This window comes from Sebastes umbrosus, chromosome 18 (assembly GCF_015220745.1).
Source record: "Sebastes umbrosus isolate fSebUmb1 chromosome 18, fSebUmb1.pri, whole genome shotgun sequence".
NCBI lineage: Eukaryota > Metazoa > Chordata > Actinopteri > Perciformes > Sebastidae > Sebastes > Sebastes umbrosus.
Window position 1 is genome coordinate 28,968,057 of NC_051286.1, and position 26,593 is coordinate 28,994,649.

A 26,593-nucleotide genomic window follows, 5' to 3' on the forward strand; every position below is an offset into this window, starting at 1 on the left:
ATCACAATCACATTTATTCTCCAAGTACAAACATATGAGGAATTTGACTCCGGCTGGACAAATACAGGTGAGGAATAGACAGGACTGTTATATACACAAGTAGTGAAATAAATAGGTGTGTACATATATATCTATAGATATAGATATATCTATATCTATATCTATAGATATATCTATAGATATAGATATAGATATATCTATATATAAATATATCTATATAGATATATATATATCTATATAGATATATATATATATAGATGGATGGATGGATGGATGAATGGAACTTTATTGATCCCGAGGTTTTTAGAAAATAGACTAAAGTGCAGAATAAAGCTGTACTTTGTAGAATACAGTAAGACCAGTCTATAAAGGTGCAGAGTAGAGCTGTTTGTGGTGTGCAGAATTAAAAAGTCTATTAAAGTGCACTGTGTGCATTGTCTGTCCTGCAGACCGTCCTCCTTTGTCCCCCCCCTCCCCAGAGAGGTGTTGTACAGTTTGATGGCTCGGGGGACAAAGGACTTCCTGACTGACAATGACCAACAATGACATAAGAAATGAAATAAAACCATCTATATCCAAGTCAAGTGTTCTTTAAGTGTGAACAATACCAATAAACACTGCATGGATATACAGTACATGGGCCGGATGAGTATGTACAGTATGTATATGTATACATGTCTATGTACCGTATGTACAGCGTATAGTATTTCTACGGGCAGTGACAGATGATGTTTATCTGTGTGTGTGATACTGTTTGGTTGCAGGAGCTGGGTCTGGGGAACATCGAGCGCTGTAGAGGCTTCTCCTCTCACCTGTTCAAGCTGCTCCTCAAGCAGAGGCAACGGCTGGCCGAGCTCACTGAGCAGTGGGTCCACCTCAGGTCAGTCTGCTGCCACTCAGTATGGAACCAGGGTGGGGGGGGTGTATGAGTTTATTTCCATCTCTACTACAAAGAGCTACGTCCTTTATGGTCTGACCTTTTATGTTAAATTACAGCATCTTTTTAGAAGAATACTAACTGTAAATGAAAACATCTGGATTTTGGAGGTTGATGTTTACTGAGTAAAACCAGCGATGTGCCCTGATCCCCAGAGGAAACCACACCGTTGGAATGGAGTAATAATAGAAATGCAAAGCAATATCATCATAATAATATGACATTTTTTATTATTGATCCCATCGGGGAAATTTCTTTTTATTCATTGGCCTCCACACAGTGAGGTCAGAGGTCAGGGACACAGCAGCTGTAGGTGACCTGTAGCTGGAATGTACTGGATGGATTAAGTATCGCTGTGTTGTTTATTACTGTAACTTGACCTGTTGTCTCATCACCGCTCCCAGGAGGCTAACAGACAGCGTCCAGGGCATCAAGGTCCACCTCCAGAGCCACAGCGAGGACCCAGGCTGCACCCTCCCGCCCCAGGCCTCTCTCCAGGGTTGGGTCAGCAGAGGCCAGGCACTGGCTGCCCAGTGCACCACCCTGCTGCAGCAGCTGGTCTGGCTGCTGCAGTGCTGCCCGGAGGACCTCCAGCAGAAGGAGGAGGAGACGAGCGGCTGCAGGCAGCACACTCTGAGGTGCCCGTCCCCGCTGGCGGCACAGCGCCAACCTCCCGGCTGTCTGATGCGTAGGGGAAACGCCGCTTGGTGCCGGCTAAACCAGGGCATGAATGCAATGTTGAAGCAGACTCAGAGCCTGAAGGTGGAGCTGGACAATGTGGCACAGCAGACCTCTGAGAGAGCACTCCACACATGGTAAAACACAGAATCACTCCAGGGTTTATTTTATATCTGTTGTAGCAGTACCAAAAGACAAAAGCAGTCCCAACAGCACGGTTTTCTTCCACAGGAACCATTTTGTCACCTGCTGTTCAGCCTTCGACCAGCTGGGAGCTGTAGCGGCTCAGATGCCCAGCGTGGAGCAGCTCTTCACCCCCGCTGTGTGTGTCGGCAGCACAGACAGCCGGCCGGCCATCGCCCAGAGCCTGCAGTACGTCAGAGGACAGGTGGAGGCTAACATCACCGAGTTCACCACCTGGAAGACCCAGCTGCTCTCCCTGGGACACCAGCACTCAGGTGAGTACACTGACCTTCAGTTATTACTAACAGACAAGAAGACGGGGGTAAAAAAGTAACTTCTGCTGCTGGTTAAAGGCAGCACTCTGAACTGTGTAGAAAGATGAAATCCATTTAGTACCATGGTCGTACTGTTCCTCTCCTCCTCCTAACAGATCAGCAGCCGGCCTTCTGCACCGACTTCTCTGCTGAGCTGGAGACCAACATCAACACGGTGCTGTGTGCTGTCCAGACACTTGTGAAGAGAAGAGAGAGAGAGCAACACAGAGAGCAGCGTGGAAACGTCAAGAGAGGTGAGAATGATGCAGATAAGACATTCTTTAATGTGTACCAGCCAGACCTTTCCCACATAGTCTCACTACCAGTTCCAACCTAAGCAGGACCGCTACATGAACTCTGTTTCTTCTACCAAATTCTGATCAGCGTGATGCAAAAGCAACCTGTGTATTCTCCTTTGACCCTCTGTGAGCCACAAGCTGTTTCTGTCCACACAATCTCTATTCATTGGGAGATTTTAGCTTTTCATGGAACTGGAATCTAATTCCACAAATAGTATAATATTAATAATATTGGTGTAGTCAAGTCAAGTCAAACTTTATTTATAAAGCACATTTAAAAACAACCGCAGTTGACCAAAGTGCTGAACATATCCATAGTAAACATGTATACAAAGCAAACAACAGTAAGAACAGAGTAAAAACAATAACCATGATGTGAACATAACAGCAGTAAAAAAGCAGCAGCACAACAGAAGATAACCGTAATCACCAGTGAGAAGAGGTGAGTCTTCAGCAGCGACTTCAACGATTCTGTGGTCTGAGCTGTTTTAATCTGAAGAGGTGAGATGTTCCAGAGATCAGGGGCTCGGTCGCCTCTGTTTCTGAGTCTAGGTCTGGGGACATCCAGGAGCATCTGATTGGTCGACCTCAGTCCTCTAACTGTAGTATGAAGGTGTAATAGTTCTGATAGATAAGGTGGTGCCAGCCCATTTAAAACCTTAAAAACAAACAATAAAATCTTAAAATCAATCCGTAAACGGACAGGAAGCCGGGGGAGGGAGGACAGAACTGGTCATACGTGATCACGTTTTCTTTTTCCAATCAGAAGTAGACCAACTGCATTCTGTACCAACTGTAGCCGGTGAAGGGACGATGTTGTAAACCCACATACAAAGAATTACAGTAGTCTAACCTGAGGTACTAAAACGAAAGTTACGAATGTAACTACGGTTCTATGAATCCTGGATGACCACCAGAGGCAGTGCTTCAACACTGAATATTTTCGTCTCGTGCATGCGCAGGTCGAGTATTAATATCAACAAAGTCACGTGTGACCTCGGATGACCCTGGTTAGATATAAGTTCCGGTGTCATCCATGAGATCAGTCCTACAGAATCTTCTCGCGTGATTCTAAGTGACTAAGAACTCTGGCTGTCATCCAGGATTCATAGAACCGTAGTTACATTCGTAACTTTCGTTCTATTTCATCCTTACTGACCCCAGAGGCAGTGCTTCAACACTGGGTGACTTATAACAACAGAGTCACAAGGAATCCTTGAGTACATACCTCATAAAGATGAAGCAGAGGAACTCGGCTGAAGGACCACGCCCAATGGATAGGGGATGGCAACAATGACTCTATAGTATCTGGAGAATGTGCTCGGTGACGTCCATGAGGCCGCGGCACATATGTCCTCCAAGGGGACCCCTCAGGGTTGCCCATGATGTGGAAACACTCCTGGTAGAGTGGCACCTTACTGCGGATGGAGGAGAACGGTCATTCACCCTGTATGCATGGGCAATGACTTCCACGATCCAGTGGGACAGGCGCTGCTTTGAGAGCGCACAGCCCTTCCTGGGAACGCCGTAACAGATAAAGAGTTTCTCTGACCGACGTATGCACACGGTGGCTTCTACATAGGCTCTAAGGGCCCGCACTGGGCATAACAGCCTTGTCTTCTCCTCCCCGTCTCCTCTTGGGGGGTCAAACTGGGCAAGCTGGATAGGCTGATTGTGATGTGAACGTGACAGCACCTTAGGGAGGAACGCTGTATTTGGCCACAGAGTGACACCTTAGCTATCTGAGTTCAACCTCAGACCTGAATTGTTCACGGACAAGGCATATAGCTCTTCTACACGCTTTGCAAAAGTGATGGCAAGGAGAAATGAAGTTTTGGCCGATAGCCACCTCAGCTCTGCCTGTACTAAGGGTTCAAAGGGAGGCAAGCATAGAGCGTACAACACCAGGGGCAGGTCCCATGTAGGAGCCCTCAGGGCGCTCAGGGGACGCAGCCGCAGAGCCCTTTTTAAGAAGAGAGACACAAGCCTGTTGCGATGAAATAGCAGCCACATACACCCTCAGTGCAGACAGAGACCGGCCACCGTCCAGGAGGGACTGCAGAAACTTAAGAATTGTAGGCACAGAGCAATGTACTGGGTCCTCTTTCTGAACTGTACACCAGTCAGAGAACAACTTCCACCTGTTCTCGTACTGCAGGCGGGTAGATGGTACTCTGGCATTCAGAATAGTCTTTCTGATGGGCTCTATGCAATCAGTCAGCATTGGGTCGGGCCCTCCAGCGGCCACCCCCCAGCTGTAGGCGGAAGGGGGCGGGATGCCAGATCCGACCCCCCAACTAAGATAAGAGGTCTGTCCTGCTGGGGAGGTGCCAGGGCGTCCCGCAGCAGAGTCTGCAGCAGTGAGAACCATGTCCTGGCTGGCCAGAAGGGAGCCACCAGGAGAAGTCTGTGGCCCTGCTGAAATGGTAAATGGACTTGCATTTATATAGTGAAACACTCTGGGAAGCGTTGGTAGGATCAGAGGGAACGGTGGAAAGGCATAGAGGAGACCCTCTGGCCACGTGTGAGCCAGAGCATCTTGACCTAGAGGGCTGGTCTTCTCTGTCAAGGAGAACCAGAGGGGGCAGTGGGTTGACATCTCTGAGGCAAAGAGATCCACCTCTGCTCTTCCAAAGAGACTCCATATTTTGTGCACCACCTGTGGGTGAAGGCGCCACTCCCCCGGTGGAGGTTTGTGACGGGAGAGGAAATCTGCAACAAGGTTCCGTTTGAATAGGAACCTTGTTGCAGATTTCCGTCGGAGGACCGAACGGCGAACAAACACAGTGTGATGGGCAGCTCGTCGCAGCCTTTGGAGGGCAAGAACTCCGCAACTCCGACTGGTGGTCACAAGGCTACCGGCGACGAGCTCCAAAACATTAAGTCATATATAATTCAGCTTTGAGCTAATGCTACCACAGTAGTTAACCTGCGTAAGCGAGAAGATGAAATAGAACTGATCTCGTGGATGACACCGTAACTTATACCTAACCAGGGTCAAGTACTGCCTCTGGCGGTCAGTAAAGATGAAATAGAAGCATGGGTAACTCTCTCCAGATCCCTGGAGACAGATAGGCCTTTAACTCAGCCAAGAACCTGAGCTGGAAAAAACTGTTTTTTACAAACTGAGCTAATATGTTTGTCAAAAATCACACCATGATTTTTAACACAAGTTTGTTTCTGAGAGGTCAAAGGGCCAAGAACATTAACCGAGTCGTCTAATAGGTCAGGTAGCCTAATTTGAATATGTAATTGTGCAGAAACACTGGGTTTAAACACAATGAATAGTCTAATGTTGATGTAGAATTTTAATGTCAACGTTATGAACGACGCTTCGAAGCTCTGAACGCTAATGTGCATGAGACAGACAATAATAAGGGGACCCAGTCATATAAAACCATCTCAACAGCACTACTAGAGAGCTGTTGATGACTCATTATGAATGACGAAGGTGAAAAATACACAGGCACTGACAGAGTGTCCTCAAAAGCTGATGTGTTAGAATGGGATGTTTTTTTGTCTCACAGCATTAATGGTTGTCTATATGATGTTATTTGATGGTTCAGAAGGTGCTGAAGAGGAGGAGGAGGTGGTGGAGGATGAAGAGCCTGTGGAGGATCTGCTGAAGCCCGGTCACCTGACTGGACTCCTGGATGAGGAGCTGGCAGCTGAGGTGGAGGCTCTGTGTGTGGAAGACGTTAGTGGAGGGCTGGAGAGGCTGCTGAGCCACCTGAGGACACACAGAGACACCTGTCAGCCACCACAGCTCCAGGTACCAACAGAAGCTGCTCATGTGAGGACTACCTGTGCGCAGCCTGCTCAGCGTCCAACCTTTGGTCCCACCCACCGTCATCTGAGTGGTGTAACTGTCCAATCTGGGCGGGGTTAAACAACACAGTCAGTACATGAAATGAGGAGGAGCTGGCGGTTTACGTCCCAGAGCGTGGGCCAAACGTAGAGCAGTGGGATGTAACAACGTGCATTTATTTATGCTATTTTATACTTCTACTCCACTACATTCAGACGTTTTTACCACATACATTTACACACGTAGGCAAAATTGTTGGTACCCTTCCGTTAAAGAAAGAAAAACCCACAATGGTCACTGAAATAACTTGAAACTGACAAAAGTAATAATAAATAAAAATTCACTGAAAATTGCCTAATGAAAATCAGACATTTTTTTTGAATTGTGGTTCAACAGAATCATTTTAAAAAACAAACTAATGAAACTGACCTGGACAAAAATGATGGTACCCCTAGAAAAGATGTAAAATAATTTGACCATAGGGACATATTAAACTAAGGTGTGTCCTGTAAATAGCATCACAGGTAGCATATTGTGTACACGACTTCCCATGTTGTAAACACGAGCTCACCAGTTTCATTTGAAGGCACCAGTAGCCAAGATGGCGACCATTGAGTGTGAAAGTGTCCAGCGTTCCACACTCAACGTTTTGACCGTTTTAAGTACAACATGCGGGTACTTAGAGTGCACTGCATTTTGCCATTTGCCACTTCTCAGGGTGAACGCCCTTATGCACTCAAAATAGTAAGTAGAAGTACGGAAGTACGCGGATTGGAACACACACTGGCTCTAAAGAGAGTCTTGAGCTTTCTTACATTACCTGAAGGCCACCGTAGTTCTCCGACACACTTGTGAAACTGCGGTAAGGTGAGCTGCAGAGTGCTAAATGTGGTACCGCCAGCCATCGTCTGACTTCCGCTGCTCCTAAAGTCGTGTTATTGTGATAAGATACGATGGCCTCTGAGCGAGGCGAACGGCGTTACCATGTTACTGCAGTCATGGAAAGGGAGGAGTGAGAGGAGGGGTATTCAGCTGGTTGCAGTCTGTAACCTCACCACCAGATGGCACTACAGCCTACTCACTGTCCCTTTAGGTGCGGTTTGAAATGCTGGACTTTTACTTGTAGTGGTGTATTTTCACAGTGTTGTATTGGGTGGAGACACCTGGTAGGTCCGCCATGAGTAAAACTACACCTTACTTACCTTACTCAGCACGTACGTAGAAAAGCCCTGGTAAACTTGGTACAGGTTTGTCCCAGCGTCCCAGCGTCCCAGCGTCCCAGCGTTCCAGGGTCCCAGCGTCGACGGAGGATGAATGAGAGGGATGTTAATAAGGCTCTTTTTTATTGCTCTCAGTAGAAAAGACAATCCCAAACAGGTCTGCACAAACACCAATACTACTATTAATTTATATACATAGTACTTTTCAAGAGACCCAAAACATACTTTACATAATATACTGTGAAAGAGTAAAACACTACCTAAAAGCAGCAAAACACCATAACGTTATAGAGGAGGTGTTGACTCAGAGGTCGCAGCCCAGTGATGGAGGAGAGACCGTGGTGTTATCGGTGGTCACAGTCAACGTTTGACCCCGTCCAAATTCGACAGTTACACCAATCAAATCACGGTGGGGGGGATTAAATGTCTGCCGTTGAACCTCGTCCCGTTCTGCAGGCTGTCATGTGACATCTGGAACACTTTACTGTCCAGCTGCAGTTAAGATGGAGTTGATTGATTCAGTGAGCCCATTCTTTCTATTCAGTCTTATCTTAACTAACCCTCACTGCTATGATGCTGGTCAGTTCGTCTTCTTCAAAGTGCCTTAGCTAGTTAAAGCTTATATGACATAAGCCAGGTAAATGATGCAGTTCATTCTAACTTGCTTCTTTGAACACACCTGCAGAGTTGATTTGTTAATCCTTGGTGGAGTCCTCTTGCTTAACAGTGTGCTCTTATTTTGAAATCAAAGCAGCATTAGTCAGAAGTTGAAACCAGGATCAGCTCTCATGTGATTGACAGTAAACTGTCTTAGATAAATGACCCATAATTTATCAAACCATGTCAAATTTAATTACATTCACTGTTTCAATCCAACTGTTAGAATTTCAACCTATGATGTATGAACATTCTGTACATTTTACATCAAAATAAATTGTAAAATGACCAGTGGTTCCATTGATAACAGCCGGATGATTAGAATCAATCCATCCAAGTGTACTGATTTGATTTTAAAATATAAAGGGTTGATCAAATCATCAACAATCAACTCTTTAACTCTATAATACAAAGAAGATTTGTAGATTTAAACCTCACAAAAAACCTCCGCACATATTCTACACTTCTTCTTTTTTTTAGTTTGTAGAGAGCTCATTTTAATTTCAGGATGGGGCGTCGGAGCTGAGTTGTATTGTATTGTGCCATCATGTTACCTGTGTGTGTGTGTGTGTGTGTGTGCAGGAGGTGAACAGAGCGTGCAGGATGCTGGTGCATCTGGAGCCTCTGCTGGGGATGTACTGTGACGTGGTGCGTTACTACGTGGCTGTGTCACTGAGCGCACACAGGAGCACAGGCAAGCTGCTGTCTGTACTGGCCAGCATCTTCACTGAGCTTGCACAGAAGGTACAGACACAACACAAGTTTCTCAGTCTCATTTGGAAAAAATCCAAAATAATATTATTTACTGTATATAAAATAAATATCTGGTGATCCACTTTCTTAGTCTGATCTCAACTGTTTTCTCTCCTGTGTTTATTACTTCAGACCAGGATCATTTTTCTAAGCTTCTCTTTTTTTCCTCTGTGAAAAATAAGTTTTGACAGGTGAGACAAATGTTTGTTGTTGTAATACTCATTTTGGACACAAGAGGCGGAAGTGCACGATAGCTTAGCTTTTTATTGGTTTAATACGCCAAACTATTAGGGCCACATTGAGGAAAAAAATTGAGAATAAAGTCATAAGTTTAAGAGAAAAAAGTCGGAATGTTACCAGAATAAAGTCATAATACTATAAAGTAGTTATTGTACGTGTTATTTTAGAGGGGAAATAGGGTGAAAATGAGGAACGTGGAGCATCTTGTGAAGTTCTACTTTAGTTTAGGTTTCACAAATAACCAAATACTTCATCTTTTGGCTCATCAACACCACATCATCATCAGTATCAGGACCTGGAAAAGATTGTTAAAGAAACTGAGTTCATTCTGAAGAAAGAACAACATGGACCTGATGGGGAAATTGACTCTTCTGAGGAGGAGGAGATGACTGTTATTATCCTAAAGTTATGACTTTATACTCGTAATATTACGACTTTTATTCTCATTAAATTACGACTTTATTCTCTTAATATTATGTCTTTATTCTCTAAATCTCAGATTTTTTCCCTCCTCAATGTGGCCCTAATTCTCCTTCATAGTTTAAAATGAGCTTGTAAACTTGTGAAACAATCGCAGTAGAAGTCGTCTCTGGACTCCAACTCCTGTCTCGCTTCTCAAGTTTCTAATCAGACCGTAAACGATGAGCAGTGCACGGAAAAAGAAGTCAGAACCACAGAAATATAGCCCCTTTCCCTCAGAGGTTTATCGTCTCCAGACAGATAGCTGATGGGTTTTGAGACTGATTTAGATCAGACTTAGACAATGGATCACCACAATAATGTTTTCTAGCCTCTCAGGGCTTCTGTACATCATTATTAGGTTGTGAAGTTGAACTAAAAGCAGTGATGAAGTGCTTGTTGTGGCTTCCTCCCCAGGGTTTCTGCCTGCCTCAGGACCTGATGGCCGGTGGAGATGGAGAAGGAGCCACAGAGTTTCACGACTATGAGGGTGGAGGTATAGGAGAGGGCGAGGGCACCAAGGACGTCAGTGACAAGATTGAGAATGAAGATCAGGTCATTTTACTTTACAAAATACTCTTAACTCAAGGTATACTTACTAGCTTTTTGTTGAGCTTTCAACTGCTGTGGTCTTTGTTAGCTGAGTTAGTTCTGAACAAACCAAAGGGTCCATCAGCTGCTGTGAGATGAGTGGTTAAAAGCTCTGGGAAAAGCTAGGAAGTGGCAGTGGTAACCTTTTTTCTGTACTTTTCCATCCATCCATCCATCCATCCATTTTCTTCCTCTTATCCGGGGCCGGGTCTCGGGGGCAGCAGGCTTAGCAAGGAATTCCAGACGTCCCTCTCCCCAGCAACGTTGTCCAGCTCTTCCTGGTGGACCCCGAGCTGTTCCCAGACCAGATATCTAATCTCTCCAGCATGTTCTGAGTCTACCCCGGAGCCTCTTACCAGTTGGACATGCCCAGAAAACCTCCAAAGGGGGACGTCCAGGAGGATCCTGATCCGATGTTGAACCACCTCAGCTGGTCCCTTTAGAGGTGAAGGAGCAGCGGGTCTACTCCGAGCTCCCTCTGGATGTCTGAGCTCCTCACCCTCTCTCTAAGGCTGAGCCCAGCCACCCTACGGAGGAAGCTCATTTCGGCCGCTTGTATCCGTGATCTCCTTCTGTCGGTCACTACCCAAAGCTCATGACCAGAGGTGAGGGTTGGAACGTCGATGGACCGGTAAATCGAGAGCTTTGCCTTCCGGCTCAGCCTCCTCTGAACCACAACAGTCCGGTACAGCGCCCGCATAACTGCAGATGCCGCACCGAACTGCCTGTCCATCTCCCGCTCCATTTTACCCTCACTGGTGAACAAGACCCCGAGATACTTGAACTCCCTCACTTGGGGCAAAGACTCACCCCCCACCCGGAGGGTACAATCCACCGGTTTCCAGCAGAGAACCACTCGGCTGCAAACGGTCCCAGTGCGCGCTGAAGATCACGGTCTGAAGAAGCCAACAGAACCACATCATGGTGTGCTATACATGTACTTTAACATGTATAGTACAACTGACATGCCAACCGTTCTTCAGAGTAGCCTAATTTAAAATAAGAGTATATTGCATGTGTAACTAAGACATGTAGAGAGTTCAGAGAGTTGTTAGTGAGAACTGCTGAATGTTTTAGAAGCCTATGATCTGTATCAGGTGGATGATCTGACCCGCTATCCCTGCTGCATTCTTCTTCTTCCAGGTGGAGGACACTTTCCAGGAGGGTCAGGAAAAGGAAGAAGAGCAGGAGAAAGGGAATATCGAGGCGGAGGACAACGCCATTGAGATGTCAGAGGACTTTGATGGCCAAATGCATGATGGGGATGATAATGAACCAGGTAACTTGAACTGTCTATGGCCTCATACAGCCGACTCATTTCTGGGTTTGTTCCACTTCCAGCTTTGTCTCTTGACTGGCGGTTGCTATTGTTGGCTATAGTAGGACATTAGAGACAGCGGAAACCTAAAATAATGTGACTTTTACTAGAAAGGTCTCCCAGAATCACCGCTGAGTGGGCTTCTCTTCTTTTAATCGTTTACAGGTGAAGATGATGATTCGGCTAAAGAGGAGGATGAGGAGCTGGATAAAAAGATAGGTGACCTGGGTGAAGGACAGACTGACACTCTGGATGAGAGAATGTGGGGGGACGATGAGGATGATGGTGAAGATGAAGGAAGTGACAAGGAGGAAGAGTCTGGCCAGGGCATGGACGAGGTACAGAACACAGAAGAAGAATATACTGTATATAGCAGCAGTTTACATGAATCAGCATTTAAACCAGTTTAGTCAATGTGTCCTAATGTCCTGTCAACTGTCTCAGGGTGAATCAGAGTTGGTTGCTAAAGACGACAACTTGGATGCTGCAGACCCCAACAAAGACAAGAAACAGCAGGACAAAGACGAACAGATGGACGTGGAAGAGAAAGAGAAAATCCATGAACAAGGAGATGAGGTAATGTTTTTATCACAGATACCCCCCCTAATCACTGAACTTCAGCTTGGCGGCTGTGGCTGAGGCGGTTTGATCCCCGGCTCCTCCGGTCTCATGTCCAAGTGTCCTCGAGCAAGATACTGAACCCCAAACTGCTCCTGAAGGCTGAGCCGTCAGTGTGTGAATGAATGTGTGAATGAGTGAATGCTGACATGTAGTGTAAAGAGCTCTGAGTGGTCAGAGTGGTACATCTAGGATGAGTTTCAGATACTTCCAACATGTCACAGCTCTCTTATTCCATGGATTGTTTCTCATCTGTGCTCTTTTCTGTTTCCCAGCGGGAGTTTGATGAGAATGAGGTGGACCCCTACCACGATCAGCAGGACAAAAGACCTGAGCCTGAGGCCATGGATCTGCCTGAGGATCTCAACCTGGACCAGGATGATGAGGCTGGAGACGAAGGAGAGGGCGAGGGTGACGGTGAGACCTGCATACAAACTGGTGCTACTGTCAGAATCAGCAGCACTGCAGATGAGTCCAGTGGTGTTGGGATTCTACTGTGCAGCAGAAGCTCTTGCTTGATGGTTTCTTGGCCTACTGAAGTGTTTGCAGTAGAGTCAGGACTGTGACGTCAGAGGTTCACAGGGCGCAACATGCTGAAGGTCAAATGAGCATTCATATTGAGACACAAGTGTTAAGGTGGAGTTGTAACCAGATAAATGGAGCAGCATTCTCAACTGGCCTCCACAGTGCCATTCTACTGCTGTCACTAGAGATTCTGCTTCTATTTAATATGATATCATTATTTATGAACCTGATTTAGGTGTTGGACTGTTTCAGGATATCACCTCGTCTTCCTCACAAATCCTCCCATTTGAGAAGCTGGAACCATCCAACATTTGTTTTCTTCTTCTTCATTGATCAATTATCAAAATAGTTGTCAATTAAATGTCTGTTGATCAACTGATATGAATCATTTCAGCACTATTGATCCCTCGGGTCCGATTTCACACACAGTATCAATGTGATCATGATCTGATGGGATCTGTTTTGCGCGGTGGCAGGTGGCCAATAGGAAAAGGACTTCTCATGATGAAGACGTTTTAGATAAAAAGCAAAGAATAATACAATACAATACAAAACAATCAAACTTTATTGTCCACCAGGGTGGAAATTTGTCTTCGGCTCACCAAACACAGAAAACATCAGACATTAAACAGCAGACAGCAGTTAGTAAAACACAGAGACATAGACAGGTTACCAGGTGATGTTACACATTAAAAACAGTTCATGTCAGTGGCTGTGGCTCAGATCTGCTCAGTCACTGTGTTGAGTTAAGAATATTGATGGCATTTGGGATGAAGGACTTTTTAAACCCATTTTTAGTGTCCAGAGGGACTCTATAGCGCCTCCTGGAGCTCATGAGCTCAAACTGGCTGCAGAGAGGATGGGAGCTATCTTCCAGGATACTCCTCGCTTTCTTCCTCGTCCTTTCTGTAAAAAGTTGAGTCAAGGGCTTTTGGGGTTTTCCAACTATTTTGCCTGCCATTGAAACAATCCTAGACAGTTTATTCTTCTATCTACAGTGTAGGTGACCGTACCAGACAGGAAGGTTAAAGGTTAAAACACTCAACAATAGTTTTGTACACTAATTCTAAAATCTGCTGGCTGACACCGAGGCCACTAAGTTTCCTTAGAAGATAAAGTTGCTGTGAGCATCTCTTGAAAATATACTCTGTATTTTCAGAGAAGCTCACCTGGGTGTCCAGGACTGTACCGAGGTATTTAAAGTGTTCCACAGTTTCAACATGTTGGCCATCAAGTGAAACTGGCTCTGTGATCAGATGTTGTTTTGTGCAGCACATGATTAATTCTTTCGTCTCAGCTTCACCTAGTGGGCCTGTTTCCTGTAAAAGGCCAACTAAGGCCATGTCATCCACATACTTAAACAGTCTCAAATGTTTCTCGTTGATCATAAATTCATTAGTAAAAAGAGAGAATAGCACAGGGGAAAGAACACAGCCTTGTGGGCAGCCTGTCTGATATGTTCTCCCTGACACAGACCCTCTGATCCACACAACTAACCCCGTGTTGATGTTGAGATCAAGGAGCCTTTTCAGGAGAATATGCGTCTTCATTGAGTTAAAAGCGGAGCTAAAATCCACAAATAAAGCTCTGGCATAACCTTTATGATGTATCAGGTGTTCTGTGACTGTGTTAAGCAGAGTCAGCGTCATCTGGGCCTCTGTCGCTCTTATAAGCGAACTGGAGCAGAACTAGCTTAGTCGCCACTGTGCTGGTCAGGTGGCTGGCAAGAACTCCTTCCATGGTTTTACACAATATGGAGGTTATTGCGATAGGCCGAAGATCATTTGGCTTACTTGCGCCTGGCTTTTTCGGCACAGGCCTGATTATTGAGAATTTCCATGATTTTGGCACAGTGCATGTGTCTAGGAGGGACTGAAATAACCTTTTAGTTGAGGAGCACAGTCTTTAAGGAAGACGGGCTTTTAAGCCGTCTGGGCCAGTGGACTTGTTCAGCTTCAGTTTATAAAGACTTACAGCAACATCATCCTCACTGATGACTATTGGTGTCTCTACAGGGACATCTTTGCATATTTCATCACACTCCGTCTTGCCGTCCATAGTGTCAAATCTACAGTAGAAATTGTTCAAGTCATTAACAAAGTTTTGACTGTTATATACAGCTCTGGAAAAAATTAAGAGACCACTTCAAAATGATCAGTTTCTCTGGTTTTACTATTTATTGGTATGTGTTTGAGTAAAATGAAATTTTTGTTATATTCTATAAACTACTGACAACATTTCTCCCAAATTTGAAATATAAATATTGTCATTTAGAGCATTTATTTGCAGAAAATGACAACTGGTCAAAATAACAAAAAAGATGTAGTGTTTTCAGATCTGGAATAATGCAAAGAAAACAAGTTCATATTAATTTTTAAACAACACAATACTAATGTTTTAACTTAGGAAGAGTTCAGAAATCAATATTTGGTGGAATAACTTTGATTTACAATCACAGCTTTCATGCGTCTTGGCATGCTCTCCACCAGTCTTTCACATTGCTGTTGGGTGACTTTATGCCACTCCTCAGCTGGGCTTTGTTTGAGGGCTTGTGACCATCCATCTTCCTCTTGATCACATTTCAGAGGTTTTCAATGGGATTCAGGTCTGGAGATTGGGCTGGCCATGACAGGGTCCTGATCTGGGGGTCCTTCATCCACACCTTCACTGACCTGGCTGTGTGGCATGGAGCATTGTCCTGCTGGAAAAAACACTCCTCAGAGTTGGGGAACATTGTCAGAGCACCAAAGAAGCAAAGAAGAGCCAGGCTGAGGTTTGCAAAAGACCATAAGGATTGGACCATAGAGGACTGAAGTAAGGTCATCTTCTCTGATGAGTCCAATTTTCAGCTTTGCCCAACACCTGGTCGTCTAGTGGTTAGACGGAGACCTGGAGAGGCCTACAAGCCTCAGTGTCTCATACCTACTGTGAAATTTGGTGGAGGATCGGTGATGATCTGGGGGTGCTTCAGCAAGACTGGAACCGGGCAGATTTGTCTTTGGACGCATGAATCAAGCCAAAGTACAAAGTTGTCCTGGAAGAAAACTTGCTTCCTTCTGCTCTGACAATGTTCCCCAACTCTGAGGAGTGTTTTTTCCAGCAGGACAGTGCTCCATGCCACACAGCCAGGTCAGTGAAGGTGTGGATGAAGGACCACCAGATCAGGACCCTGTCATGGCCAGCCCAATCTCCAGACCTGAATCCCATTGAAAACCTCTGGAATGTGATCAAGAGGAAGATGGATGGTCACAAGCCCTCAAACAAAGCCCAACTGAGGAGTGGCATAAAGTCATCCAACAGCAATGTGAAAGACTGGTGGAGAGCATGCCAAGACACATGAAAGCTGTGATTGTAAATCAAGGTTATTCCACCAAATATTGATTTCTGAACTCTTCCTAAGTTAAAACATTAGTATTGTGTTGTTTAAAAATGAATATGAACTTGTTTTCTTTGCATTATTCCAGATCTGAAAACACTGACTCTTTTTTGTTATTTTGACCAGTTGTCATTTTCTGCAAATAAATGCTCTAAATGACAATATTTTTATTTTAAATTTGGGAGAAATGTTGTCAGTAGTTTATAGAATAAAACAAAAAATTGCATTTTACTCAAACACATACCAATAAATAGTAAAACCAGAGAAACGGATCATTTTGAAGTGGTCTCTTAATTTTTTCCAGAGCTGTATAAGACTATCACCTATTTTACTGGATCTGCCCATTAGTGTGTTTAGTCCCTCCCAGGCCTGCTTTATGTTACAAGTTATGAATGTTCCCTCCATTTTATTTTTAAAATCAATTTTTGCCTTAAAGATTTCCCCCCTTAAGAAGTAGCAATAGAGAGCTGCTGCTAACATTTAGAGCCCTAGTAATGTCTTCAGATGACTTGTCCGAGATGCAAAGAGATTTAGTTTACTGTCATATTAGTCAAAGACGAGCAGCAAGTCCTCACGCTGGCTCCAGACAGGATTATTTAAAAGTGTTCTGTGAATGAATTCAATGAACTGTTTCAGCTCTAGAAGCAACACAGAACTTGTTTTGACAATAACACCAGTTCCAGAAAGAGGCTACCTGTTGGGTAGACCATGGTCTCATCTATTGGTGGTCAGGCATCACAGTTAATCCGTGTCGTCCCTTTAACACTAACTGTTTTAAAGGGACTGTTTGTAACTTCCTCCACGTATAAATCATTGCTGGTCGGTGTCCCATGCGTGCTCGCGTGTGGCTACGCTGTTCAGACAAGACTCCGACACAAACTCCAGTGAAGCACCAAAACGAGAGTTACGTATGTAACTACGGTTCTATGAGTTCTGGATGACTGCCAGAGGCAGTGTTTAACACTGGATGTTATCCATCTCGCGCACGCGCAGGTCGAGTATTTAATATCAACAAAGTCACATGTGACCTGGGATGACGTAGTTTATATAAGCCCACGTCATCATCAGAGATGTCCCTCCAGAATCTTCTCGCCAAGATTCCGAGTGACAGCCAACTCTGGCAGTCATCCAGAACTCATAGAACCGTAGTTACATACGTAACTCTCGTTCTATTTCGTTCTTCCTGACTGCCAGAGGCAGTGTTTAACACTGGATGACGACTACCAACGTAGTCACGAGGAAAACCCACCTCACCGGGAACGGCCTGTGGATTCCTGAAAGACCACCGATGCTACTGCATGGGGAGCAGCAACATTGACCTTGTAAAAACGGGCAAAGGTGCATGGAGTAGCCCAGCTGGCCGCAGCGCAGATATCACTTAGGGGGATCCCCCGTAGTGCTGCCCAGGAAGTGGAGACACTCCTGGTGGAGTGGCCTCTGATATTAAGAGGTAAAGGCAGTCCTTTTGACCTGTATGCTTCCTCAATGGCCTGAACAATCCACCTGGAAAGCCTCTGCTTGGACAGGGTGTGCCCTTTCCTATGGCCCCCATAGCAGACAAACAGACTATCAGAGCGGCGAAAGCTCGCAGTCACCTGTATATAATGCCTTAAGGCCCTCACTGGGCAGAGCAGTTCTGCTGATTTAGCATCTTCACCCTGTAGGCATGAAGGGTCATAAGCTGCCAGCTCAATGACCTGATTAGAGTGGGCCGGAGCCAACCTCTTCGGGAAAAATGATGGGTTAGGCCAAAGTGCTACCCCTGTGCCATCCGAGTTCCAGCGAATACACGTTTCACTCACTGACAAGGCGTGAAGTTCACTCACACGTTTTGCTGATGCCATCGCCAAAAGGAAAGCAACCTTTACTGAAGACCACTCCAGCCCCGACTGATCCAGAGGCTCGAAGGGGGGGAGATAAAGGGCTTCTAGCACCAGAGGCAGTTCCCACGAGGGAACCTTGACAGCCTGCGGGGGGTTCCGCCGCTGGGCTCCTTTAAGAAATCGGGTCACCAGAGTGTGAGACCCCACGGTCTGGTTATCCACTCTGACATGCCCGGCTGAAATAGCAGCTACATAGACCTTCAAGGTAGAAGGAGAGAGTTTCTTCTCCAGCAAAGACTGCAAAAATCTCAGTATTATTGGCACAGAGGCACTCTGAGGTATCTCCTCATGAACTTTACACCACTCTGAGAATATTTTCCACCTGTTGGCATACAGTGCCCTGGTGGAGGGTGCTCTTGAGTCAGAAATGGTTTGAATTACCGCCTGGTCACATACCCTTAGGAGTGGGTCCGGCTCCTCAGGGGCCATACCCAAAGCTGTAGGCGATCCGGGTTCGGATGCCAGATGCGGCCCCCCAGCTGTGAGAGCAAGTCTTGCCTCTTGGGCAGGCACCATGGAACTCCGTCCAGAAGCCTGTGCATCCCCGGAAACCAGGGTCTCCCCGGCCAGTTTGGGGCGACCAACAGGAGTCTGTTGTTGCCGTGCTGTATTCTGTGTAGCGTTACTGCTATCAGTGGGAATGGTGGGAAGGCATAGAGGAGGCAATCTGGCCATGGGTGCGCCAGGGCATCCTGTCCCAACGGGCTTGCTGTCTCCGTCAGGGAGAACCAAAGAGGGCAGTACGTTGAGGCTTCTGAGGCAAACAGGTCCACCTCTGCTGCGCCATATTTGCGCCATATCTCCTCTACCACCTCTGGGTGGAGCCTCCACTCGCCCGCGGGGGGTTTCTGGCGGGAGAGAAAGTCTGCCACCACATTCTGTGGCCCTGGCAGATACATGGCCCTGAGGCTGGAAAAACAAGGGAAAGCCCATACCAGAAGTCTCCGTGCCACCTGTAGCAACCGGGTTGATCTGGTGCCCCCTTGCCGGTTTACATGGTAGACAGCTGACTTGTTGTCGGACCGTACAACAACATGCCTGCCTCTCAAATGTGGTAGGAATTTGCGAAGTGCCAAATATATAGCACGGAGCTCGAGCACATTTATGTGCTCCGCCGCTTCCTGTGCTGTCCAGAGCCCCCTTATCGCTCTGTGCTGCCATACTGCCCCCCAGCCGGAGGGCGAAGCATCGGTCACCACCACCTCGCGACGTGAGGGAATCGAACCCAATGAGATGCCCCTTGCCAGATATGCCCCGGCTCTCCATGGCCGCAATGCAAGGAGGCATCGGCTGGACACCCTGACTCTCTTGGATCTGTGGGACTTTGGATCTAATTGGAGACAATTGATCCAAATTTGGAATGGCCGTAAGTACAGGAGGCCAAGTGGCACTACTGATGTTACTGACGTCAACATACCTAACAGCCTGAGAAACAGGCTGTACCTCAACCTCCTGTTCTTCCGGAACCGGAGGAGGAGCTGGAGTATGGCGTTTACTCGTCTTGGTGTTGGGAAGGCCAGCATATGGCGGGAGTCCAGAGTTAAACCAATGAACACTACCCTTTGGCTGGGTATGAGACAACTCTTGGCATGGTTGACGGTAAGGCCCAACCTCGTCACGTGATGCAGAAGGGACGCAGTGTCCCGCTCTGCCTGTTCCCTGGTCAGAGCACAAATTAGCCAATCATCCAGGTATGGGAGGATAAGCATACCCCTGGCCTGCATCGGGGCGAGTGCCGCCCTCATGCACCTTGTGAAGACCCGTGGGGCAAGGGAAAGACCAAATGGGAGCACCCTGAATTGGAAGGCCTTGCCTTTGAATGCGAAGCGCAGGTACTGCCTGTGAGGTAGTGCTATTGGGACGTGAAAGTATGCGTCCTTCAAATCGATGGATGTGAACCAACTGTGCCGTGTCACGTTTTGGAGCACATCTGCTGTACTCAGCATGTGGAAGGGCAACACCTTCAGAAATGTGTTCAGCCCTCATAAGTCCAGTATAGGGCGAAACCCACCCTCTCTCTTTGGAATCAGAAAATAAACTGAGTAAAAACCACCTTGCTGTGTCTCTTGCCCCAGCTCTTCGATGGCACCCTTCCCCAGGAGGGTGGATATTTCTTGTCTGAGCGCCTGGGACTTTGTGGGATCTCTGACCGTGGTCAGTCTGATCCCACTGAAAACTGGGGGCCGGCGTCGGAATTGGAGATTGTACCCTTGGGAAAGCGTAGCCACCACCCAAGGGTCTGAAGTGCTGCTTTCCCAGCAGCTGAGTTGCTGCTGGGAGAAGCGTCCGACTGCCGGCCCCGGGGCATCAGGATCTTCCCCTCTGGCCCTTTGGGTACCTGGGGGGGCGATACCCTGACCCCCGACCCCTTCTCGCTTGAGGCACCGGCCGTGCCGGAGCCTGCGAGGTCCTCGGGTACGTATCAGGACGAGCTGGAAGCCGAGGGCGACTGGTACCACCACCCTGTGGGGGCCGCTGTCGCAATAAAGGCGTAGGTTCCCGGAAGCTAGCAAACTGCTGCCGAGTCTGGTTCGCCTGGATTCCCCGCTCCAAGGCCTGCTGTGCTGCTGGGCCAAACAGCTCCCCCGGAACCACGGGGAGAGTGCGGAGGGCTCTCCGGCCCGGCTCCGAAAGCGGAGATTGGGCCAGCCATACCTGCCGGCGAGTCAGCGTAAGGGTCGACATTAGTCTGCCAAGCTCCCTTGTGATAAGACCGAACGCCTGCAGGGATGCATCACTGAGGCTCTGGACGGAAGCATCCACGCCAGCAGCTTGCAGGGACTGGGACAAGGATAGTATCAGGTGGGAAAGAGAGTTTCCAAGACGGCCCATGCGTGCCGCTGTTTCATAAGCCTTGACTAGAAAGTCGTCTGTGATGCGACACTGGGGCCTGGGACAGCAAGCATCAGGCCTCAAGACCTCATTGGGAGACACAATAAGGGCGGCAATAGATGGCTCCACTGCTGGCATCTTACCCAGTCCGTAAGTGTCAGCGTTCTGCATTGAAGCTAAGGCCCTGCCGTCAGTGGTGTGGTGGGAAAGCGATTTCGGGTCTGGCCAGCATTTGTGGAGCTCCTCAATGTATGGCTGGGAGGGTGGAACAGAGAAACCCGCCAGGGGCGGGGCCCACCTAAAAAATGCACTGGATGAGGTGCCCGCAGTCGGGGCCTCATCCAAGCCTAAGCGTGCCAGAGCCATACGGACCACTGGCTTAACTGTCGCTGGAGCAGACTCTGAGCCTGCCCTGGACCCACTTCCTGACTGCTGGAAACAGGTGTCAGAAGCGTGGGAGGAGGCTACTAGCTCTCCCTGTCCAGGCCGGTCCTCACAGAACTGGCTACAGGAAGCCCTCGTAGACAGGGCATCCTCATCCCATCCCGGTGGGGTAGGTGTCATAGCCTGCGGGCTGTCATTCTGGGTTGCGTTCACCCTGCCTGGCTGAAGGTTAAGGAGCAGCGCTTTAATCTCAGCAAACTCTGATGTTAGCGTGTCGACCTTAGTTGCCAAACAGTCCACTTTCCGTGCCTTTTTTGTAGGTGGGGCCCCCTTAGGTGGGGCGCCCGATAGGGGCAACTGGAACTCGAGCTGCTCTTCTAGCTCAGCTAATCGAGCTATCTTCAGCTCCCGTGGCATAAAACTACAATTCATGCACTGACTGTGGGACAGCCCCTCCCTCAGGTGTACAACACCGAGGCATGTGGGGCATTCATCATGGCCATCAGTAGCTAGCAGTGGAGCCATGCAGGCACGGCAAACATGCTCACCTAACATGGTGCTGCTGATATTTATAATAATTCTTAGTATTAATTTTATACTCTTATATTTAATTAAATAATGCATTTATCTTACTTATATAATGTGTTTACTTAGTTATGCAAATCATTGGTTACACTGGAGTGAAAGCACTCTCTAGTAACAGAGAGAAAGAAATTACATCAATTTGCTTAACAGCAAACTGTCTCAGTAACTAGACACTAGCTTTGAACTAGGACTGTTATTATACAAAAGACAGGGGAGATAATAACTTCCCCTTTAACAGCAGCCACAAAATAAGTTAACCCACAAGCGAAATCACTTACTGGGGAGCGGTCGCTCTATCTATCAACAAAGGAGATGTCTGCTTTAACGAGCGAAATCACTCGCTGCTGAGCAACACACTGTAAAAGGAAATGAATTAGCCGACAACAGCCCAACGGGGCTCGTTGTCCGACGGAGGCTCGCCGATACTGTAGCGCAAACACTTAGCTCGGCGGCAATAAACAATAAAGGAGACCGAAAACAGACTCCTATCAACAAACGTAACTTAAACTCTAACGACGGGAGGATATACTCACCTTGTTATCCTAGCTCACCTGTCGTTAGCCTCGCTGAATTGAACCGGCGAAAACACCGGTGTTACAGCGTCTAAAGTGTTAGAGTGTAGCCGTGATTAACTAATCGCAGCCCTTGGAGGACGAAACCGTAGCTCCAACCATGCGGTTGCAGGGCTTCCAGCGAAAAGTCAACGGCTTATCTCTTTTAATCAACCTGCATTCGCGGATTACCTGCCGCGAGAAGATTCAAGGGACATCTCTGATGATGACGTGGGCTTATATAAACTACGTCATCCCAGGTCACATGTGACTTTGTTGATATTAAATACTCGACCTGCGCGTGCGCGAGATGGATAACATCCAGTGTTAAACACTGCCTCTGGCAGTCAGGAAGAACGAAATAGAACCTCTTGGTTGTATCTAGTGAAGCCCGTCTGTTAAACAATGTTGGCCGCGGTCGGAGGATGCGGGGGAGACCGTAACTTTGGTCTCCAGGACCGGAGTCTCTGCTGTACTCTGCTCCTCTGCCTGCCTTCACTCACACACCCCGCTCGTTCTCACTCTTTCACTCCACCTCTCACGTGCATGCTGCTCACTCCACACTGCAGAAGAGTTAGTTTAGCTCTGAGAATATCTAGTGAAGGATCAGTGGACGTTTGTGCAGAAATAACTGCTGCAGCTCCTCCAGACCAACAGAGGTTTCCCGTGTCTTGTGAAGTGACGGGGCTCCGCAGAGAGAAACGTTATCGTCTCCGACCAAAACTCCGGCGTCTCCCCCGTTCCCTCCGGCCGCGGTCGGGAGGCTGAGGCGGGAAAAGCCAACACTAGGATCAGCATTGATTCATGGAGAGACCTTCGTCTGGTCAGCTAACATTACTGCCAAGCAGCTGAAATATAGATTGATATTGTGCTTTTAGCTGGCGTGTGTCTCCTCACTGTGTTGAGCGATGCTCCTTCATGTCTATGTAGAGCGAGCACAAGCGCCAGCAACAGGACGCTGACTTTCGTTGACTTAACGGACACAGGTGTCACTGTTAACAAGACATTTCTGAATCTTACAAACAGTCCCTTTAAAATGAAGGCCATGACACAGTTGTTTGTTTTGCCATTTAAATCAGCTCAGTGAACTCTTATGGCATTTTCCTTCTTCAGAGGTGAATCCATTCGACATTGATGAGAAAGCCATGGCTCTGGATGAGAAGGAGGAGGACGGACAGAAAGAAGGAGGTGAGGAGGAGGAGGAGGAGGGAGCCGAGAAGATGGAGGAGGACCAGATGGAGCAGCCAGGAGAGGAGAACGGTCAGGATCCCAAGACTGAAGAGGAGGAGGAGGGAGGAGGAGAGAAAGCAGAGGGAGACGAGGAGTCTGCTGAGAAAGGTGAAGAGGAGGAGGAGAAAGAGGAGGGAGGTCAGGAGGCAGGAAGAGACGAAGATCTGACTATTCCAAATGACAAAGGACGCAAACCAAAGGTGTGTATGTCAGAGAACTCCTGTACCTATGCACTGTGTGATAAACACAGACGCTGTACACACTCATGGTGTCGTTCTGTGTGGGACTTCTAATGCTTACAGGAGGAGGAGGAAGGAGCGGGTGAGGAGGAGGAGGAGCAGCCTGAGTCAGCTGAGAGGAAGGAGCACAGCACAGACGGTCAGACCGGAGAGCAGAACGTTCAGAGTGATACAGCAGTGGAGCTGGCAGGAGAGGCCTCAGAGAGAGACCAAGCTAAAGAGGTACCCTCCACCACAAGACGTGGACTAGACCTGCACACTGACACACTGACACACTGACACACTGACACACCACCACACCACTACTGACATGGGTGGCAAGTTTAAGCCCTTTGGTCTTGATACATGGTCTCACCATTGGGCACAGAGAGGTGTGACAGCATCCTGCACTATAACCTCACACATACACTAGAACATATTCAAAGATGCATACAAACATCTGTAACACGGTACAACATGAGTGGAAGGTCCTCATCAGAAAGATGTGGGAGAGAGAAGCTTATTCTGGTAGAGTAAAGCCAGTTAAATGTCCTGCTAAGAGTACTTCTGGAAGAAGAGATTCTGATATAAGTTAGAAAGTATGTAAAGGGAGTCTGAGTGACCAAACCAGTGCTGCAGAAGATCCGATCATTTGGACTTGAATTTGATGTGCTAGCAAGAGGTGGCTAAAGAGATAATATATTGTATGTATAGAGGTCAGATATCTGGAGTAGAAGTTGATTGCTCTTTTGTCACATCTTATTGTGATTAAATCTTATTTAAACTTATGGCTGGTATCTCACCTGGTAGAGCAGGTGCCCCGTGCACTAAGGCTGAGTCCTTACTGCGTCCATGGCCTGTGGCCCTTTACTGCATGTCATCCCTCTCTCTCTTTCCCCCTTTCATAACTATCTCTATCACTATCAATAAAAGCATCAAAAGCCCAAAACATAATCTTTAAAATATATATACAGCGGGTAAAATAAGTATTGAACACGTCACCATTTTTCTCAGTAAATATATTTCCAAAAGCGCTACTGACATGAAATGTTCACCAGATGTTGGTAACAACTCAAGTAATCTATACATACAAAGAAACCAAAACAAATAAGTTCAGAAATTAAGTTATGTGTAATAATGTGAAATGATACAGGGAAAAAGTATTGAACACGCTTACTGATATTTATTTAATACTTTGTACAAAAGTCTTTGTTGGTAATGACAGCTTCAAGACACCTCCTGTATGGAGAAACTAGTCATATGCATTGCTCAGGTGTGATTTTGGCCCATTCTTCCACACAAACAGTCTTCAAATCTTGAAGGTTCCATGGGCCTCTTCTAAGAACTCTAATCTTCAGTTCTTTCCATAGATGTTCAATTGGATTCAAGTCAGGTGATTGGCTGGGCCATTCTAGCAGCTTTATTTTCTTTCTCTGAAACCAATTGAGAGTTTCCCTGGCTGTGCGTTTGGGATCATTGTCTTGCTGAATGTCCACCCTCGTTTCATCTTCATCATCCTGGTAGATGGCAGCAGATTTTTATCAAGAATGTCCCGGTACATTTTTACATTCATCCTGCCTTCAATTATGTGAAGTTTTCCAGTACCGTATGCCGAAAAGCATCCCCACACCATGATGTTCCCACCTCCAAACTTCACTGTTGGTATGGTGTTTATAGGGTGATGTGCAGTGCCATTTGTCCTCCAAACATGGTGTGTATTATGGCATCCAAAGAGTTAAATTTTGCTCTCATCTGACCAGACTATATTCTCCCAGTATTTCACAGGCTTGTCCAAATGTTGTGCAGCAAATTTTAAACGAGCTTCAACATGCTTTTTATTCAGCAATGGAGTCTTGCGTGGTGAGCGTGCATACAGGCCATGGCAGTTGAGTGCATTACTTATTGATTTCTTTGAAACAATTGTACCTGCTAATTCCAGGTCTTTCTGAAGCTCTCCACAAGTGGTCCTTGGCTCTTGAACAACTCTTCTGATAATTCTTTTCACTCCTCTGTCAGAAATCTTGCGAGGAGCACCTGGTCGTGGCCAGTTTATGGTGAAATGATGTTCTTTCCACATCTGGATTATGGCCCCAACAGTGCTCACTGGAACATTCAGAAGTTTAGCAATGCGTCTGTAACCAATGTCATCAGTATGTTTTGCAACAATAAGGTTGCGAAGGTCTTGAGAGAGCTCTTTGCTTTTGCCCATCATGAGATGTTTCTTGTGTGACTCCTTGGTAATAAGACACCTTTATATAGGCCATCAGTTGGGACTAAACCAGTTGATATTAATTTGCACTGACAAGGGGCCGGATTGCTTTTTAATTACTGATAGATTTCAGCTGTTGTCTTGGCTTTCCATGCCTTTTTGCACCTCCTTTTCTTAATGTGTTCAATACTTTTTCCCTGTGTCATTTCACATTATTACACATAACTTAATTTCTGAACTTATTTGTTTTGGTTTCTTGTATGTATAGATTACTTGGGTTGTTACCAACATCTGGTGAAAATTTCATGTCAATAGCGCCTTTGGAAATATATTTACTGAGAAAAATGGTGACGTGTTCAATACTTATTTTACCCGCTGTATATATATATATATATTGACTGCTACCAGGAAAGCCGTCACACAGACATGACTGCAGGCCTCCTAACACATGATTACCAGTTAAACGCACAATATGTCATTTTCTGCTGCTAGGAGTCTCTCAATCAAAACTCTAACAAAAGACGGAGTTAGGTGACGTTATAATAATAAATAATACACTTTATTTATATAGCACTTTTCTATACAAGGTTACAAAGTGCTTTTCAGAAAAAACTAAACAGAAAAACATCAAAAAACAATAAATCAGCAAAAAAACTCAAATACAATCAAAAGAGGATCATAAAAACAAGAAACATCTGGGGAAAAAATAAATTTTTTAAAAAGCA

General features: G+C 46.5%; 1 protein-coding gene across 1 annotated transcript in view; it reads left to right on the top strand.

The window, feature by feature from the left end:
- mdn1 (midasin AAA ATPase 1) overlaps positions 1 to 26,593 on the top strand; it is a 127,696-nt gene that overhangs the window by 90,102 nt on the left and 11,001 nt on the right. Inside the window, exons 78-90 of the mRNA XM_037750648.1 lie at positions 765 to 880; positions 1,342 to 1,752; positions 1,847 to 2,073; positions 2,229 to 2,366; positions 5,978 to 6,183; positions 8,679 to 8,840; positions 9,966 to 10,103; positions 11,283 to 11,418; positions 11,623 to 11,795; positions 11,902 to 12,033; positions 12,351 to 12,492; positions 23,325 to 23,641; positions 23,744 to 23,902. Coding sequence (XP_037606576.1) covers positions 765 to 880; positions 1,342 to 1,752; positions 1,847 to 2,073; positions 2,229 to 2,366; positions 5,978 to 6,183; positions 8,679 to 8,840; positions 9,966 to 10,103; positions 11,283 to 11,418; positions 11,623 to 11,795; positions 11,902 to 12,033; positions 12,351 to 12,492; positions 23,325 to 23,641; positions 23,744 to 23,902 — 2,457 coding nt within the window. The remainder of the gene's footprint in view (positions 1 to 764; positions 881 to 1,341; positions 1,753 to 1,846; positions 2,074 to 2,228; positions 2,367 to 5,977; positions 6,184 to 8,678; positions 8,841 to 9,965; positions 10,104 to 11,282; positions 11,419 to 11,622; positions 11,796 to 11,901; positions 12,034 to 12,350; positions 12,493 to 23,324; positions 23,642 to 23,743; positions 23,903 to 26,593) is intronic.